This window comes from Megalops cyprinoides, chromosome 14 (genome assembly GCF_013368585.1).
Source record: "Megalops cyprinoides isolate fMegCyp1 chromosome 14, fMegCyp1.pri, whole genome shotgun sequence".
Classification (NCBI taxonomy): domain Eukaryota; kingdom Metazoa; phylum Chordata; class Actinopteri; order Elopiformes; family Megalopidae; genus Megalops; species Megalops cyprinoides.
In genome coordinates this window covers 5,802,248-5,821,860 of record NC_050596.1, presented here as the reverse complement: position 1 = coordinate 5,821,860, position 19,613 = coordinate 5,802,248, and the positions used below count along the sequence as shown (strand labels likewise).

Sequence of the window (19,613 nt, the reverse complement as noted above, 5' to 3'; positions counted from 1 at the left end):
CACATGCAATCCTCTAATACACTCACATGGCTGCAGCAATAATTTTTCTCACTACAGATCCCACAAAGCATCACAGTGAAGCAAAGGATAGATGGGCACAGCTCTACTGACACTGGCTTGCAGGACCCTCATCCCATCAGCAATTCCAAATGAATACAATCCAGAACAAGGCATAATGGTACAAGGTGTTTATCGAAAGCAGCCAGACCTTATGAACAGTCTGTCTTTTAACAGGGTAAAGGCCTTGTCACATTGCAAACATGGACACACCAGGTTTGTCAATCTGATTTCATAACACCAGGCCAAAGTGACATAATCCATCTATCAAAAAAGCCAGGACCACAGTGTCATACAGTCAAGTAAAAGACAAGTAAAAGCTCTGAACAGTGTTCACTTTAAAACTAGTGAAAAAAAGTATCTGCTCAACTTTTGTCAATCTGATTTGATTTTGGGGGAAAAAAAGGCAAAATCACAAAATGGCTTTTCAATCCCACAATCCAATTCTCCTGACAAAGCCTAACATCTCTGGTGCGTGTGCACCTGCATCTCTTAACGCCACAGCTCCATTGTGAACGATGTCATTTTAAATGCACTCATCCTCTCTGATAATGACCAACAGATCCCATGAGCGACGTGAACCACCACACCCAAAAAGATGAGACAGAGATGTGTGTGCCCATCTCTGGTGCAGATGAACCCAAAGGGCGGTGTGCGCACTGAACATCAGCTGTGCTCGGTTACCTCCCACAGAGCGTGAGGGTGACAGGCAGCTGAAAATAATCACATGCTGTTATTTTTACACAGAGGGGATTCTTCTTGTCAAGCTGTATGGCAGAGTCAAATAGCAATTCCACAGCAGGAACATTATGGATGTTAAAACAGCACATGGTACATTTATTCGTTCTGTTTTGACATTCCTATCCACTGCGAGTTAAAAGGCTACTATGGCACAATGTATTAAATGTTCAAAAAGAAGAGCATGGGTGCAGAACAGCCAATGAACATTAAGCTATGAAATTGTACTAAAATGTAAGCATACAACAGTACTTGCTTTAGCACACACACACAATGCCTACCAGTTATCCTCATAATACAATACTATGTCTGCATCATGCCAATGTATGGCTACAACCTACTGATGATCTAATAAGCATGATGATCTTTAAAGGTAGCATTACATTATTTGTGGTATAACTTGTGTGCTACACTTAATGTTGTATCTTGATCACTTTCAAGAACATCCATTTATCTTTATTGCTGTTATCTGCAATTATGTTAACTACTGTGTGAATTTACAGGGAATTAAATTTAAGGGAGAATTCAATGTCAAACTATACTTAAAAAAACATCATTGTGATCCAAAATGGACACCTGAAGATCTTTTTCATTATTTGAATGAATTTTCGTTTTCAGAATATTGAAACCTAGACATGTACAATAGCAATAATCGTAATAATTGCTGTTTTTATCGGAATTATTTCCATTATCATACAATTTCATCCAGCAAAATACATTCATCGATTTAACACAAAGTAGTTCAAATATTTACAAAAACTGCCAGAAAATGTAGGGTATGCGCTGATGATCCGTGTATCTACACTGCGCCATCTAAGGGGCCTCTGGTGTAACGCACCATCCAATCTCAAAACAACCTGCTAAATAGCTGTGCTGCAGCAATCCTCTGTCGGCGGAGCGCATCTCCATCTCGTAGTCGTCTCTTGCGTCGTGTGAGATGGGAGAAAGCGTGGTGTGAGGGGGAAAAGCGCCCTCTTTTCCCGATGGCTGTGTGAGGATGAGACTACCCAGCTCTATCTTTGTTTCGGTGTCGCTGTTTACCGCCGAGACGACGGCAGCTCTGTACCTAAGCTCCACATACCGATCTGCTGGGGACCAGATCTGGCAGGGACTCACGCTGCTCTTCACGCTCGTGCCATCTGTGCTGGTGCAGCTCACTCTTACCTTTATTCATAGGGACCTCAGCAGGGATAGACCCCTCGTGCTACTGCTACACATCCTGCAGCTTGGACCGATTGTCAGGTAGGCTATACCTAGAAAAGACTACATTCCCTGTAAGTTTTTAACTGCGTCTATCTCCCCGTTGCTATCATGCAATGTGTAGAATGTTATAGCCAGGTCCGATTGCTGTCATCCACAGGCTAACGCGGTTAAAGCCTGCGCTAGAATGAAGCTGGGATTGGTCCATCGTCGCTGGTTTTCTGAGAACGGAAGTCGAGAATATACTCATTTATTATTAAAATTGGACATCCCGTCGCGTACTTATCTAAAAATATATTTCAAGCGCTAGATATGGTTTCTTGTAACCAGCGTTGTCAGTTCAAATGATATATATTTCATGTCCTGGCGGATGTCATTTCTAATGACAGGTGCGCTTGCATCAAAATCTGCTAAAACGGTTCGGACCCCATCCATAATGCCATTTGTTTGTTTTCATACTCCTTTGTTTACCGCTGGCCTGATAACGTGATGCTGTGCTTTGGTGCCCTGTTCCCACATTTAGGGCGGAAACAAATGGAATGCCGGTCAATATTTCCGTCCATAGCGTTTGATGCGGTATACCCTATTGCCGTATCTTACAGGGCATGTTTTTGACTCAGGTGTTTAAGATGTGGGCATCACCGTTTTATCATTAAATGAAATTACGACTATTTGTCTTTCCCTTCGCCCACGTCAGATTCGGGTCGTCCTTAATTTTGCTTATGACATGCATGCCTAAGCATTTTGATACTGATTAATTTGATTTGTACAGGGACTGATTTTAGTCGTAAGGAAAATTAAGGGTAAAACAAATAAGTGATCTGGGAACTGTGTGACGCCATGTGCAGGAATGAGCAGGTCTGCCCTGCAGGGGTTATAAATTTAACTAACCTGATGAGACCAGACAGTGTCAGTGAAGGCATGTAGAGAGGTTAATACTCAGTCTAAAATGATTATCCACTGCTCTGGGTCTGTCTGTCTGACTTACTGAATCCATATTCCTACATCTATATTGCAGATAACAGGCAATTGAAGCAAGCTGGATATTATTTTATTAATTCATACTTGCTGTGGCCAAAAAAGAATGGACAGACAGTGACTTTGCAGTCTTTGACTGTGATCAAGCAGGGGTAGGTAGCTTCTGGCAAAGGAGAGATTGGGGGAGGAAAGGGAGGCTTATCACAAGGTGATGTTTAAAATAAATCCTGGAAATATATGAAACAGACATGACTTTCTAACACACATGGAAAGAGGGAGGTATCATTTACAACTGAACGGTTTTTGAAGAGGGACTGGAATATTTAAATACCTCCCAGTTAACAACTGGCCCCTTGAGTTTGACAAATAACAATTCGGACTAACAGCCTTTCCTCTCTGCTGTTTCTCGTTACCTGTCTCCCCAGAGCAAGCCCAGTCTAAAAATAGCTTTAGTTAGCGTTGTATTATTAATGTCTCTAATGTTTAGTTACTACAAATAGATACCATTTTCACCATCTAAACTATTCTAACATTTAATGTTAAATATGAGAAAGTTTTTTTTGTTTTGTTTGGAAAAGCATGAAATAAGAAGAATGCTTATTTCTTCCAAAAGTAGGCAGATTCAGTTCATTATTCTTTGCCCCTATTACCTTCCTCATTAAAATATCAGAGGCATTTCTGAATGTATCATCACATTTGTCCACATTGGCATCAATGCTGAGAAAGCCAAAGGCAGAACTCCCCTGACTGTTTTATCCTGAATGCAGTTACTTGCTGGAATTGTTTTTGAGGGAGAGGTGAAGCAGATGTGTCATGGGTCTACTTTGGGACTGGAATTAGCTGCAGCAGTGCAGCTACGTAATAGACTGCTGAAAGTAATATTAGTGAACGGTCCTCCTGGGCCATGACTCGCTGTTTTAGAACAGGCAGTCTGTGGTGTCCTGCTCTGGCAAGCACCACAGCTGGTTTCATTGTGCACTGTGGGCAGGCAGCCAAGCCCACATAAAGCGAATGGGGCTGGCTGACCGCCCAGTATCAGGCCTTTAGCTTTCAGCCAACAGCATGCGCCGCATTTGCAAGCAGCTCTGCTCGGTTGCTACGGCAAGTGCCACTGGCAGGTGAAGATATCAAGCTGCATTTAAGCTATTTCTTTGCTGCCTTGTCACTCGACCACAGGTCAAAGGTCAGAGCAACGTGCACAGCTGCATTCATTCACAAATAGGCCGGCTATCAGTTACGTAACTCCTGATTTGTCACAGTCCTAAATCTGTTCTGTGGGCTCTCCCTGGAAAAGGGGGAGAGCCTCAATTTACGGTAAGAAAGCAAAGTGCCCGGAATCGCCCTGCGCTAAGAATGGCAGGGCTTTATTGAGGCCTGGATTCCCGTGTCACAGGCTGTGCATGTGAGCACAGTGTATTTGGATGTATTGTTGCTGTGGTTTCAGGTGCCTGGAGGCCTTCTGGATCTATGGGAGCGTGGGAAGAGTAGAGGAGCCCTATGTCAGCATCACCAGGAAGAAGCAGATGCCCAAGGACGGGCTGTCGGAGGAGGTGGAGAAGCAAGTGGGCCAGGCGGAGGGCAAGCTCTTCACCCACCGTGCTGCCTTCGCCCGCACCTCCGTCATCCAGGCCTTTCTGGGCTCCGCCCCCCAGCTCACCCTGCAGCTCTACATCTGCATCCTGCAGCAGGCTGTGACCATCGGGAGAGGTAGAGAACTGCCACGCACCCCTCCCGGGGTCAAGTTTCTAACCTGTTCAGCTCACCAAAGCACCCGCTATGTTCAAATCACAGCCACCTAGCTTTTTTTTGAAGATTGCTTAATAGTTAGGTCACAGTTTGCAATTACAGAGAAAGGAGTGTAGGACTTATGTATGGGAATAGGACATACTGCATTCTGGGAAAGTGTTATTCTCCCCTCCCCTCCCGTCTCTCCCCCCCCCCCCCTTTTAATGTTATCAGAAGTGACATCCTGCAGGCTTCTTATCGAGTGGTTCAGTTTTGAGTCAAGCCCTCTTTGCACTGTACGTTACAGTAACGGTCTACTTGGCAGGAAGTGCTTGTTATCAGTGCAAGTGTTTAAAAGGAAATGGGTGTTTGTTACCAAAGCCACATGCTGCATATAAAACTGAATATGAGGGCTTTTACTGTTGACAATAAGATGACAGAATGTTTTCTCCATTGAAATAAATTCTCCAATGAAATGAATTTGTCACATGACACTAATGCATTTACAATCCATGAATGCCTGTAGCTTGATCCGCCATGCAGACCCTTACCCCCTGGGTTGTTATAGCCGGGGTATCTGAGGTGCCACCAGCGTTCTAAAATTAGCATAGCTGTGTGAGTGCAAGATTCTGCAAGCAGTCATCCACTGACGCCTCAGTGCTGTGCTGTCTCGGTGTTCAGACGCCAAAATGAGGCTCCCTGCCAGGCAGGAGTCGGTGACACTGCTGATGAGGTCAGGAGGGGAATGCTTGCGTGTGACTAGTTAAAACAGGAAAGGGTGGTTCACATGGGAAAGGCCCAAATACAGTGTGTTCCTCAGCGTTTGCGATGCACGGCTGCAGGAGTGACACTGTGAAAATAATCGATGAGTCACAAACTCCCACGTCGGCTCTGGCTGAGTGGGTGTGGAGGCCCCCGACACATAGATGCGGGATGGCTGCCTCTCAGTTTCGGCATCCCACGTTGTGTTGGCATGCCTGTTGCAGTTTGTCTGCCCTCAGCTAGTCCTGTTTTCAACCACAACAGCTGCATTCAAGAAACACTGCAGCGTGCAATGTCTGTTTTCACTCAGTTTGCATCCAGGCATTTGTGGCTTTGAAACTGGCTGTCGAAAGCTAAAGTGCAGTATTGATCATCAGAAGCTTTTTTGCTTACTGTCAGATTTTCCGTGAAGCCGTGCAGACTTAACTTTGCAAATCTCCACGTCAAACATGGAAAATAATTATGTCCTTGTGTTTGTAGACATGTGTGATCACTTAAATGACAAAGCGAAGCAATCTGCCTCAGTCTTCTGGGATGGCACTGTGTTTCATCCCTCCCTCCCCCCTGCAGGTACGCTCATGGTGATCTCACTCCTGTCCATTGTGTATGGCGCCTTGCGCTGCAACATCCTGGCCATCAAGATCAAGTACGACGACTACGAGGTGGACGTGAAGCCGGCTGCCTACCTGTGCATCTTCCTGTGGCGCAGCTTCGAGATCGCCACGCGTGTGGTGGTGCTGGTGCTCTTCAGCTCCGTGCTGCAGATCTGGATCCTGCCGGTGGTGCTGGCCAACTTCCTGGTCTTCTTCTCGTACCCGTGGCTCCTGTTCTGGCAGAGCGGCTCCCCGTTCCCGGAGAACATCGAGAAGACGCTGACACGCGTGGGCACCACCATCGTGCTGTGCCTGCTCACCTTCCTCTATGCTGGCGTCAACATGTTCTGCTGGTCAGCCGTGCAGCTGAAGCTCAATGACCCGGACCTCATCAACAAGTCTCAGAACTGGTACCGCATGGCGGTGTACTACATGCTGCGCTTCGTGGAGAACGCCACGCTCATCCTGCTCTGGTACGTGTTCCAGACCGAGTTCTACCGCTTCGTCTGCGCACCGCTGCTGGTGCTGCAGCTGCTTATCGGCTACGCCATCGGCATCTTCTTCATGCTGGTCTTCTACCAGTTCTGCCACCCCTGCAAGAAGCTCTTCTCCTCCAGCATCTCACAGGGGATGTGGGAGTGCTCCAGCTTCCTCTGCCTGCTGTGCAGGCCCCGCGGTGGGGGCGGGGGGGTGGCTGTGGATGGGGCAAGCCCCGCCGACAAGGAGGCTCTGGAGCCACCTGCCTCAGACAAGGACATTGCCAATGACACAGCCGAGATAAATGGCAATCTCAGCCAGAGCCTGTCCAGCAACCCTTGAACCTCAAAAAAAGGCTGCAACAAGTGTCCCTTGCATTAACCCCCGTGCCACCGTCCAAAACAGCCCATGAGGACGATGCCAAGCAGAAGGGAGAGGGCCGTGACTTCTACCCCGTTGTTCATGGGTGCGAGTTGCTCACAGGAATCACACCTTTCCCACATGTGTAACATACAGTCCTTAGTGATGAGGTGTCACTTACCTTTAAGCCTCTTGTCTGTCATTTGATGAGATATGACTGAAACCCCTCCCTTCCTCTGCCCCCTGCACACACCTGTTTGCTCCCTGAGGCGGTGATGCTAGGAGAGAATCGTGGTGCAGTTTTTCGCTTCGCATCAGTCCTACATTCCTCATGACTGCGGATCAGCCACACCCTGAACGCCAGAGCGCATTTTCACAGCGCAGATGCCTGTCCTGGCTGTGTGCCCTGCTCCCTGCACTGCTCCGCTTCTTCAGTATGCGAGAAAAACCACCCTGCACTGAGACCTTAAAGCTTTCGCATTACGTTTCCCTGAGTATTTTTGATGCTGTATTGTTTGAAAGCACATTCACAGAGACAATGCGTCTGCAGCACAGACTTGAAGTGGCCATATTTTTCTAAGCCATTCAGCTCCACATCTGCTTTTCACATCTTAAGAGAGGAGAGTTTGCACAGCAATGGTTTTAATTTAAGGGCTGTTGTGTTTGGTATTGTTATTCTTTTTTAAAGAACCATGCTTAATTTCAAGGTTTGCTTTCTCCTCATCTTGTGGGGAGGAGCACTTGTGTGTTTTGAAAAAAGCTTTATCACATGGCCTGTCTCACATGCAGTCAGGCGTCACTTGAAGCTAGGTGTCAGGCTGAGAGCCTCAGAGTTTTCAGTTCCCTTACTGTTGCTGCAAGTTGTTTGGGTGTTTCAGTTCGCCTGTCAGTTTTACCAAATCTCTCCTGCACCCCTGGGCCTTGGAACCGCAATATGTCACAATGTACTTGACAAAGAGAATTGCTAAATATCTGTCAGAGTAAATATGTGTTTGTTAGTTGGTATGTTGGGAGTGAATGTGTCTCTGCTTAGAATAGGTCTTTGTCTTTTAATTTTTTAAAAATATGTTTGTTTTTGCACTATTCTTCACTTTAGCAATGCAGTTGTGCCAGGTTGAAAAAAATGTTGTATAATATAAAGGGTACATGCAGTTACACACACTCATGAATTAAATTAGTTTTTGAAATCCCCAAAAATGTGTATGTAAATAGTAATGTACAGTGAATATAAACACTAAAATCTAAATGATATTTAATGATATCAGCATGTAGTTAAAAAATGAATTGACAAAAGAATTTGAGGATGGAGCCATAATTTGTCTAATAATTTATGTGTTCACAGTTGTTGAATGAATACTTATTTTAGCAAACATATTGTTCATTTGCATTTTAACAACCATTTACAAGTCATTTTAGCACTTGTACTATACTGACTTCTAGTGGCCAAAGAAGAAAATTTGTGTTTCTCACAGTCTCAGCCATTGCTACAGAATGTCCTTGCCCCGGCGTTTTCAGTCCCTCATCAGCAAACACTGAAAGACAGAGCCAGGACTCCCATGAAGCCAAATCCTGTTGCAAATAATTCTGCATTTCAGTTCTGTAAATAGGCTGCAGGAGTTAATTATTGCATGCAACTCCCCCATTTGTCCTCACAATGGATACAATGGCAAGTTTGGCTGCATTAAATATTTTACCTTAACATTTGTTTTCATTGTTTTGAAGATCCCCTACTTCTTCTTTGGAGCCCTGGATGAAGACCTCTGTTGTTACCTAAAACTAAGCACTGAAATGATTTGTTGTCGAATCTGAGGTCTGCTTCATGCTAAAGGAGTCTGTGACACAGAGAGTTGACCTTTTCCATATCCTAGAAAGATGATTAACTTGAAACGCGTCAGGAGGGTGAGCCTTAGAGCGCGTACAGAAGAGGTTGTGCTGAAGCAGGTTTCCTGGTCTGTGATTTTCCCTTGTTGATCACCTCCTGAAAGACCCCTCTACTGACAGTATTAGAGCAAGGCCAGCTGCACTGCACATGTTTGGCAATCGGTTTCTTCACTGTTAGATATTGAATGTACCAGTGTACAATCTTACAGTATTCAGCTGTTTTCATGAAATGCAGCCTTTTCTCACTCAACCTTTGCCTTAATGTAAACTGAATAAACAATATGTGGAAAATAGTTGCTGTGGTACTGGTTTTGTGTAAGGTTTGTGCAATGTAACTTGTGAGTTTTGTTTTTAATGGGCGATTTTGATCTCATGTTCCTATGGGCACTAGTACTGTTATTTTTCCATGTCACAAACCACCATTGAATGAAACAGAATTTCAGGTAATAACTAAATTAAACTAGTCAAAAATATATTTAAAAAATTATCAAAAGGTTAAGATATAAATAACCAGAGTATGGCCATTTCTTTACATGCACTGACATTTGGCTCAGTGTGGCATAATTTCTTGCCATCATAAAGTGAATATGATAAGACATATTTTTACATGTAGAAGACCTACTGTGGATGCCTACACTACTTGCCAATGTAATACACTGTCATACAAATGTTTCCCTTGATGTTGAGGTCCCATATGAGCAACCAGACACCCTACAAGGGACTTCATCTTTATCACCATTTATCCTTAACCAAGATACAGGTCATAAATTCTACTCTGTGATTTGGGACAAAATGAATGGTTCCTAGATCCGGATCCAGTGCTGTGGATTTCTTTCAGAATGAGTGATAGGGAATCAAAGCCCATATGTTTGTCCACAAAATTTACCTATACATGCGAACTAGCAAGCTTTTGGTGACAAGCCTTGCTTATTACCACCATGCCACACTGCCGCCCCCATATGGCATGTGTATGGAAGTCATTTCAATATCCATGCAGCCAAAATGGTGTGAAAGGAGTATTATTGTGCTATGCAGTTACAAAACAATATTGCATGTCTGCACATAAACAAAAATAGATTTCCTTTTGCCTCTAATTTCCCATCCACATTTTAGCTCATTTTTTAACCTTGAGCGGTCTGTTAATGTCCAGTGTGCTGTCCTAATGTGGGGATAGAGGCAACAAACCTCTGAAGCATGTAATCCCTGTATATTTTTTATAATAATGTGTGATTAACATTAGAGAAATTATGTCACACCATTCATTCTGAAGTGCTGGTACACGTGTAAGGCCGTGTGCCTCATTCCAGTTGCCATGGAGCTGTGGTTTCCTGCTTACTGTGGGAGTGGGATGGTACAGGCGGTTGCTCTTAATATTCGCTACATGCGTTCATGATCAAAGAGCCCCTTTCATGCATCATGAGAACAATTACAAAGGACACAGAAGGGCTGTTTAAATGCAGCTTGTTCCATTTGTAGTGTTTCTTAAAATTCAGGGGGTTTGTCCCACCGTTACACCTTTTCCTTTCACTTTTTAAAATGTTGGACCCATCCCCTTTCCTAAAAGCATTCTGAGAACGCATCTACTGAGAAAATGTGTCCGACCCATCAAAATTATTTTCCATTTGTTTTCATTCTGTGGACACAGCTCAAAGTTCACCACCAGGTGTTTCCAGAGCAGAAGAGTACACTGCTTTTGCAAGGAAGGAAAGCAACCACAAGTGCCGAGCTGACTGAAAAGGGATGGCCCTCATAGATATCCGACTTTACCATTCAGGATGCTGTGTTACGTAGGCTTGTTTTCAGTAGGTGGTTATGCCAGTTTAGTTTGAGGTGACACTAGCAGCTCTTTTCTATGTACTCAGGCCAAGTTAATGCCTCACCTGAGTGTCCTCCAACTTGGCCAGGTTGCTCCTGAGCTGGTCATACCATTCAACAGCCTCTGCATGACTGCATGGATACTGAAGTGAATGATGTTGCTAATGAGGCTTGCCTGCATGAGTATGCTTAGTCTACATACACTGGAGACATGCAGATCATTCTTCAGTTCCTTTTGGTTGCTAACAAGTATGCCCTAATAAAAAAGATATAGAGTAAAAGGAAGATATAACCCCCTGAAAAGATCAGAGAAATCAAGAGATCAGAGCTCAGAGAAAATCAACCTCCTTTTCATCAGAAAAATGGTGCCTGGGCCAAAGCTAGACAGAGATTCTCCTTCTGACTGTACCCATTTTAGATACTTACATAATAAATGCACAACCCTCGTTAGGGACTCTAAATGAGAGTTTTATCTTAATTCTTGCAAAAATCTGCATAATTATGCCAAATTTTGAAAAGCTTCTAAATCTTTCGCTTTCACCAGTTCATCCTGCTTCTTGTTCACTCGCAGGCAATAAAAGATAAAGGTAATATGGTATATGGCCTTTTTTAACAAACATCAACCTGATGGTTATCTTTTTTAATGGTCTTTAAAAGGTATTATCAGACACTATTAGGTCTGACCAGGGCCGGATCATAGTCCCGTGAGGCCCCTGGGCATGTCTTTTGGAGGCCCCCCTGCCTTCCTATATTGGTGTCTGCCCGGGGGCCGTAGTGGTCAGCTCACGCTTAAAGCACTGAGGGGCGTCACATTGTAAGCGCTATGGGGCCCAGGGGCCCTAGGGGTCAGCTAATGCTTTAAGTGCGGAGGGGCCCAGGGATCCTCACGCTGTAGGTGCCAAGGGGCCCAGTGGACCTATTGGTCAGATCATGCTTTAAGCCCCAGGGCCCAGGGCCCCTAGTGGTCAGCTCATTCTTTAAACACCAAGGAGTCTGGGGACCCTCACATTGTAAGCACTGAGGGGTCTGGGGAGCCCTAGGGGTTAACTCACGCTATAAGCACCCAGGGGCCTAGTGGTCAGCTTGTGCTGCACGCACTGAGGGACCTGGCGTTCATCTTCCTCTGGAAGTCTCAGGCCACACACCGTGCTCGGCCTGAGGCTTGGAGGCCCCCTGGCAGTCCGAGGCCCTGGGGCACTGGCCCCACTGGCCCAGTCAACAATCCAGCCTTAGGTCTGACTCCTTTTTCCTTCTGTTAATAACGGATCATTTAATTTTCACTTGATATCTTCTGTTGTTTTAAGGGCAGGTATTGAGAGGTGTTGATCCTAGAAAACCTGTTTGTCCTGACCTTTTAGACCAATTTCTCTTAAAACTTGCTGCTCCCACATGGTCCCTGGGGACTGGAAAACAGCCTATGTGCTTCCCCTGTTCAAAGGTGGGGGCAGTTCAGACCTCAATAACTGCCGTCCCATTTCTAAGCTTTCCATTTCTTGCAAAAAATTTCACAATCACATTTCAGTGCTTAATCGAAACATTTTATACATGATAATGATATTTTAAGTAACGTACAATCAGGTTTCAGAGCTCTTCATAGCACAACAACTGTAGCTTCATTGGTAAAGATCATAGCACAAGCCTCAGCCAAAAACAGTACTGTCTATTTATTGATTTCTTTGAGGCTTTTGATACAGATTGTATTCTTTTAATTAAGATGTTAAGGGACATCAATCTTAGTTCTGCAGCAACATATTGGTTTTTAAGCCACTGATAGTGTTAATGTAGATGTTCACAAGTCTTCTTTCATGGAGGTCACCAAAGGGGTCCCACAAGGATCTATCCTGGATCCAGTACTATTCACCATTTATATTAACAATATTGATCTAGCTGTGATAAACTCTGCTTGTAAAATTCATTTACATGCCAATGATAATATTTGTTATTCTTGTGCTCCCTCCCTAGCCCAAGCCTTCCAAGGTCTGCAAAATTCTTTTTATTCAATCCAGGCAGTACTTTATGAGTTTAACCTTGTCCTCAATGCTGAGAAAACTAAATGTTTGTTATTTTCAAGATTTATTTTCAAGTACACAGATCCCCAAGGACTTGAATATGGTAAACCTGGATGGAAGTTGAATTGAAGGAATGTCTTCATACAAATACCCAGGATTTTGGTTAGATGAAAAACCTATATTGATAAACAGATAAAGAAATTCAAAGGTTTTAGATGCTGTTTATCATAGTGTAAATTCATTACAAATGTTTAATCTCTAACTCACCACTGTCCTCTTTATGAATGGGCCAGATAAACCCCTTTCAGTCTGTGCAGATCCATTCACTGGTGTCTCTTCAGCTTTTGGTTACTCTGCACCCAATTTTTGGAATACTTAATAGAAATACCTTAAATTGGACAGTCTGATTTTATTCATGATTTCAAACACATACTTAACGATACAGTAACCAAAGCCTGCTGATTTGATTGATTGTAATCTTGATTACCCTTTGCATCATCTCAGTATGCCCTATTTATCATGTCAGTTGTCTACTATGTGTAACTGTGTTTTTTGTCAGGCCCCCCTTGCAAAAGAGATTTCAGTCTCAATGGTGTCTCAGGGCTAAATAAGGGATAGATTAAGAAAAAATGAATTTACGAATCCCAAGCACAGCAGAAATATATCCGCATCAAAAAGACAGACTTGATGGATTAACTGTGTTTATTTGTAGCTCTGGTGTGGTCCCTCCATACAAAGAGCACCGGATCCAGATCACTCAGGGGGCCAGGCACCGGACCCCGCTCCGGTCACCCGGCTAGGCACCATGTGACCCAGAGCGGCTGCGGACTCTCTGGAGCTTCGGTCCAGCACGTCATGGACACATGTCTCCCAAAGAAAAGGCATGCTCCTCCGTTATTTACAATGCATGGTCAATCGTCATCATAGAGCGACAAATGGGCAATTACATTTTGACACCTTACGCGGCAGGCCGCCAGACACACTGGGCTACAGCTATCAAGTTGGTAATTACATAAACAACAGCGGCTTATGAAAATCAGAATGTTGAAATAACAGCAGCTGTGGCAGCTATGGTGAGCGGCCCTTGTGAGATGCAAGATCCTGTCTCCAAATCTGGAGATGATGGAGAGTTTGATCGGAAGTGCTCTGAGAATTTTTTTCGCAAGTAAACATGATTTCCTAACAGGAAACATTCTGAAACTGCACTGTATATTTCATCTACAGATTTAAGATCAACAGGGCCTTCCTATCAACTGATACGAATCAGATGGAGCAATATCAAAAAGTTTCACATTGTTTAAGAAACTCAAAGTTTTATATCTGAAATTCAAATATGACTTGATTTTTTAGCAGTCTGACTCGTTCTTGCTTTAAGGGGATTTAAATTACTAAATTTCATCGTACTGCTGTCTCTTAAAAGAACAATAAATTACAATAGAAATATTTCACAACTTTAACAAATTATCTTAAAATTAACACTGTAAATACTTTCATATCAAAGAAACAGTGGAACTGCTCTGAGAGGTCTGTCCATGTAGCCAGCCAAAGTACTACAGTTCTCTAAATGTTAGAAGGCAGGGTAAGAGCGTTGCGACCAGAGAGAAGGGGCATCTTGCATTAGTTCCATGTACATTAAGCATTTTCTTTAACTCTATTACACGCATTCTTTTCATCTGCAAGGGCAGAGACCATAAAAATGAATCTCATAGTATTTTTTTCATCCAAGGACCAAAATGAAATCAATTACAGAGGAAAAAACAAAACCACTGATAATACTAATGACTTACAGGAATGAATTTTCAGTTCTTAGTTGTTACCCCATTCTTCAGTCTCTCTTCAGAGTAAACAAAGCCATTAAACAGCTTTTCCCATCTTAAACCCTAAATAGACTATTTCAATTCGACATTACTTTCTTAGCTTTACTCCTTCTACATACTTACTATATTCCAGTAAACTCTGATATATTTTCTAAAATATTTTATGAAACAACAAAAGTCTAAGCATTACTGAAAGAAACATCTTTACCTGGTCATATCTGTCCATCTTCTTGGCTAAAAACAAACGCACTGGACTCGGTGATATTGCATTGATCTCAGTACTATAATGACGATAACTGAAGCGTACAGTATCTGAGCATGAAAGCCAAGCACGGGTGTAAAATGGCATTACCAATGGATGCACAAATCGACAGCGGTGCACTCTCACAAGTGGTCAATACTAGCAAATCCGTAGTGTGGGTGAGTTTTGTTTTGTTTTCTGTTTTTTTTTTTTTTTTTAAACACACATTTCGCGTCGTTAGATTCAGCATCAGATCTTGGAAGGCTTTGGTGGTTCCCCTGCGTGTCTGTGTGCATGTCGTTCTCTCCCGGGCCCTAAGGGGGGCTGGGTTTCGGGGGCATGCCGTTAAACAGAGACGGCCACGGCGAAGACGCTGACCACACAGTACATGGTGCGGTTCTCCCATCTCACCGTGCAGCTCCCTGTGGATGACACGGGTTAAGAGGAGTTGTCACACCGCCTCTCTGTACCGTGAGAGGGTACTGAGAGAAGGTTTGGGTTGTGTGAAGCGGGACAGTGTGAGGACATAGCAATGGATGGGAACAGATAGTTTGCACTCTGTTTTTTAAACCCATAGATGTTGACCCATGGGTTTTTCAAACCCATATTTTTGAATACATTTTTCATTTATGTAATTATGTTTGTTTTGTCTGAGGTGATTCTTTCTAAGCCTCATAGTATTCATCAACATATTATTCTGTAAGAGATTTTAATATTTTACCATTTGTATTTTACATGAAAATAAACTTAATAAAAACATTAAAAAACATAAACACTGAGTGAGTGAATGAGACTCAGTTTTTCTATTTTTTAAAATCTCGACACACAGACCATGTGCAGAACCATGATTATTAACAAAGTGCAGCACTTGCTTGTAGGGTGCACTTGTCTGTAGAAGGCGGTGTGTGCAGGCTGGGTAGCATTAGCTCTTACCGTCAGTGGCAGTGTCCCAGTAGCAGGAGTTAGCCGTGTGGAGACCCGCGCCGCTCTTCTGCATCACAGCACAATTCACTGTAGGGCACAGAACGAAAACTGATAAACCAGACTACGTCACTTATCCAGCTGTATACAAAACTGGGAACCAACCAAGCAATCTCAGCCTCTATCCCATTCACATGGTACAGAAGTTAGGTTTTTCAAAATCTGACAACAACCAGTGCCACACAGAACGGTATGTATAAATTTAGCTTAAAAAAAAACAGTGCAGTGTCCCTTGCTAACTGTGCTGTTTACCATTTGCTACTAAAGAAAAAGAATGGTATATGATTGGTTAAAAAAAATGGATAGCTTCACAACCTGAAAGAAAGACATTTGTTTCAGACTGATTCAGAAACAGATTTCTTCAGTAGGTCAAGGGCAACGTGATTTAAAAGCCGTTTAGTTATTAATTTGCTACACATTTGCTACACATGTTGCAATAAGCTTACACTGGGATGCATATCCATATTTAAAAGCTTTACCGATGTACTTGAATGGTTTTCCTTGTTTAACCAACTGGGTGAGGGAGTGCTCCACAATGGTGGCTGTCCATTGGTTCACTTTGTTCTGGTTGTAATCCACTCCTCCAATGATTCCCTCAATACACTGAGAGAGACACACACAAGACTGTCTTAGACAATGGGAGCTCGCACAGTATATCCTTAAGGCATTACTGAAGCACTAGGCTTCACAAGGCAGAAGAGAAGACAGTGTCTCATTGATTGAATAACATCTTCAGCTGGTCCAGTGCTTTAGCAGTAGCACATGCACTATAGCCACAGGGTTGTATGCTTAATTGGACACAAAGTAAGTATAATTGTCAGTTTTCAGAATAGTCAGGATTTCTCCATTGTGAAAATAAACCACTGTTATAGAGGTAGATGTAATTTCCTTTGGATCCTGCAAAGACACTTCATGCTTGAAGACACAAACTACTACTGGGTAATACCAAAACATCACTTTACCTCTTTAACACAGTTACTTGCTTCATCTGGATTGAAGGGTACCTGCGAATATAAAAGACGAAACGGGGTTATGATGGGTGGCACGTTATAAAAACAAAGGACACAATCACATCGGACAGAAGTTAATTCTTTTTAATCCGCCACGCGCTCGATGACAACAACAAGATTTGAAAGCTCAGCGACCCAGATTTCGGGGCTGCGCTCAACTTGCAGTTGCAGAACTCGTAACTTTCTTTAAATTTACAAGTTAGACGCACTGGCGGGGGTAACTGATGCCAACATTTAAAACTAATAACCAGAACCGTACGAACTGTTTCTGTATTGTTGGCTTGGCTGCATGGTCTCCCCAACTAGCTCAGCAACTTGTCTTGCAACAGCTGACTTGCACATTAAACTAGCATGACGGTCCGCCGCCCGATTCGTCTTATCGGTCTTTCTTGACCACATCACATATATTCTATTTGCAAACAGTACGTACACTATCCGCGACCACACCCCAGAGAAAGAAATCACAAACCGAAGGTGACATCACGAAGGATGACAAGGAGCCTGACTATTCATAGTTTATTTCAATTCGTGCGCATGTATCAAATGATCTACTTCTCTGCATCTTCTTAGCTCATCACAGAGCTACATATTCCATGCAGACGATCAAAACGGCTGATCTTTCATCTTAATCTGTCAATGAGACATTAGCTGGCTAGCCAACTAGCGAGCTAGCTGCCGTCCCCAAACGGTATGCCAACAACAGCCTTAGTCTAGCTCAGCGGTCAAAATCAGCCCTATTTGACCTCCTGGAATAGTATTTTTTACCTCCTCTCCTGAATGGTATTCCTCCATTGTTTTAATGTGAAAATTACACAAAGAGAGACGTGAGATCCAAGTGTGATCGGCTTCCCCAGACACTCCCTTATAAAACAAACGCTAACTGCGTTCCTGTTTGGCTGGCTGTCACTCCGGGAACTGGTGGGTCAAAGACAGCAAACCAAGACGACGCTCTCACGCAACTGAGATTGGGATTTTGTATACTGCCACCTAGTGCTTAGATATATATATATACTTACATGCTCAGACTTTCTTTTCCCCCTTTCTTAGTTTTTCTGCTCAAAAAACGAAACAGGACAGATTTTTAGTTTAAAAAAACTTTTAGTTTAATTGTTTCGATGTCATGGGATCAAGGGAGTTCTGTAACGTTTCCTAATTTGTTCAACCATGCGTATTACAACAGTTCTGTAGCCTCCTTATTGATCAGCATGTAGTAACTTACTATGTACACTAGGTGGGCACATATTACAGGTATTAGAAAAAAATCGAATGCAATGATGATGATAATCTTGATCTTGACGACACCGATATTGATGACAACGGCAACAATAACAATAATAATAATCATACTAAAAATGAATCATTTAGTCTCAAATTGAAATATGAGATGAGATTTTTCTTAAATATTTCCTTACAAATTCAAATCAAATCCCTTGGACCAATAAAAGACTCTTATGTCTCTTAAGAGTAACTGAGTTTATCTGCCTTAAGTGTTGTACTTTTCAGGCCATAGAGCTGCTGTGGGGTACAACCAGCAAAGGAATAAGAGGTTGTGCCCCAAGCTGGCCAGCCAATTGGAAGGCCACTGGTTGGTGATAGAACACCTGACTGGTGGTCTACCAGGATAGCCTCAGGACCAGGAAGCTAGCTGTGGTGATCAACCAGGGCAGCCCTGCCCCCTGCAATGGCTCCCATCCAAGCCTGACTCCCCCCAATGGGGCAGCTGAGAGTGACAGGGTAATCTGCCCCCTGCCCTAGAAGGTGACACCTGGAGCAGTGGAAATGGGAAGAAACCTGCAGCCTGGACACTGTGGCTGAGTAAGAACCCACTTCACAGTGCAGGCCTTGGGCAAGATGGCCCCCTGACCTGCTGCTGGGTTTTGAGGGGAGAGATGAACTGTAAGGGAGATGCCATGTGTTTTTCCTTCGATGAGCAGCTGCTACAGACACTTAAAGCATTCTGACAGATACAGCATGTAGTCGTCCTAGTTCAAATGGCAGAGCAAAAATTTGTAATGTGTGATCTCATTTACTTTGCTAAAGCTATTCCCTATTGGGGCAGTAGTATTAAATTAAAGTGTTGGAAATTGCCATTTGTTTAATGGTTCTCTCTGTCTCTAAAAAGTAACTGTATAAATGATATTTTCCTAGTTCAAGTGCAATGTGCACTTGCAAAAACTTGTACTGCAAGGATGCAATAGGACTGGTTTATCAGTCAACAGGAGGTTTGACTATGAACCAGAGAGGTCTCTCTGTGTGTAGCCTCCGAGTGCTCACACAGGCTGCTGGGTACCGTGTGAGGCAACATTGGACCCTGTTCAGGAAAGAAAACAACTGGGAGATATATTATCTGTATTCATATGGGCTAGCCACTTGGCAAAAGCACTTCACTGAGTTTCTAATGTAACTAGGGGTCAGAAAGACTAGTGTAGGGAATGAATGAAAAGACAGTGTGCACTGTGCACTCACTATCACAGCTCCCCAGGAACTGCCAGCATTTATTGTATATGTATTATACAAAACTTGAGAAACACTTACTAAGCATTTTTCCTTTTTTCTGCCATATCTTGTATCACCTTAATGAATGAAATAATGCATATTGTGTAAATATGTGTGTGTACTGTGCATGTTTCTGTCTTTTCTCTGTATTTGACGAAAACAATATCAGCATTTGACACAAATGCGCCTTTTTGTTTTGTCTGTATAAATGGGAAATTTGTGTTAAATAATAAAGTGAGTGTATATGTTAATCTGGGCATATATATCTGAGCTGATGACAAATGTGATACGATGTTGGAGGAAGGAGTTCCCCGAACTCCGCGTAAGTTATGACTCAATACTTTTCAAATACTGTAGGTCCGGGCATCTTATTAAAAACAAAGACGACAAAACGTAATAATTAACAGTTGTGACCCTCATATCAAATCTGATCAACAAACCCAAAGACCCGATAACTAGTCAGTTAACCCCTG

The 19,613-nt window shown here is 43.1% G+C and overlaps 2 protein-coding genes across 2 annotated transcripts; one reads left to right on the top strand and one right to left on the bottom strand.

Annotated features, from left to right (window-relative positions):
• Positions 1-1,660: 1,660 nt before the first annotated feature.
• xk (X-linked Kx blood group (McLeod syndrome)) lies at positions 1,661-9,008 on the top strand. The gene is made up of 3 exons (XM_036544726.1): positions 1,661-2,037; positions 4,418-4,680; positions 6,031-9,008. Exons 1-3 carry the CDS (start codon positions 1,793-1,795, stop codon positions 6,870-6,872), a joined length of 1,350 nt encoding a protein of 449 aa, XP_036400619.1. The 5' UTR covers positions 1,661-1,792; the 3' UTR covers positions 6,873-9,008.
• Positions 9,009-13,054: 4,046 nt separating this feature from the next.
• dynlt3 (dynein, light chain, Tctex-type 3) lies at positions 13,055-17,540 on the bottom strand. The gene is made up of 5 exons (XM_036545314.1): positions 17,410-17,540; positions 16,597-16,638; positions 16,114-16,237; positions 15,587-15,664; positions 13,055-15,075 (listed from the first exon to the last, which is right to left on the bottom strand). Exons 1-5 carry the CDS (start codon positions 17,434-17,436, stop codon positions 14,999-15,001), a joined length of 348 nt encoding a protein of 115 aa, XP_036401207.1. The 5' UTR covers positions 17,437-17,540; the 3' UTR covers positions 13,055-14,998.
• Positions 17,541-19,613: the final 2,073 nt, after the last annotated feature.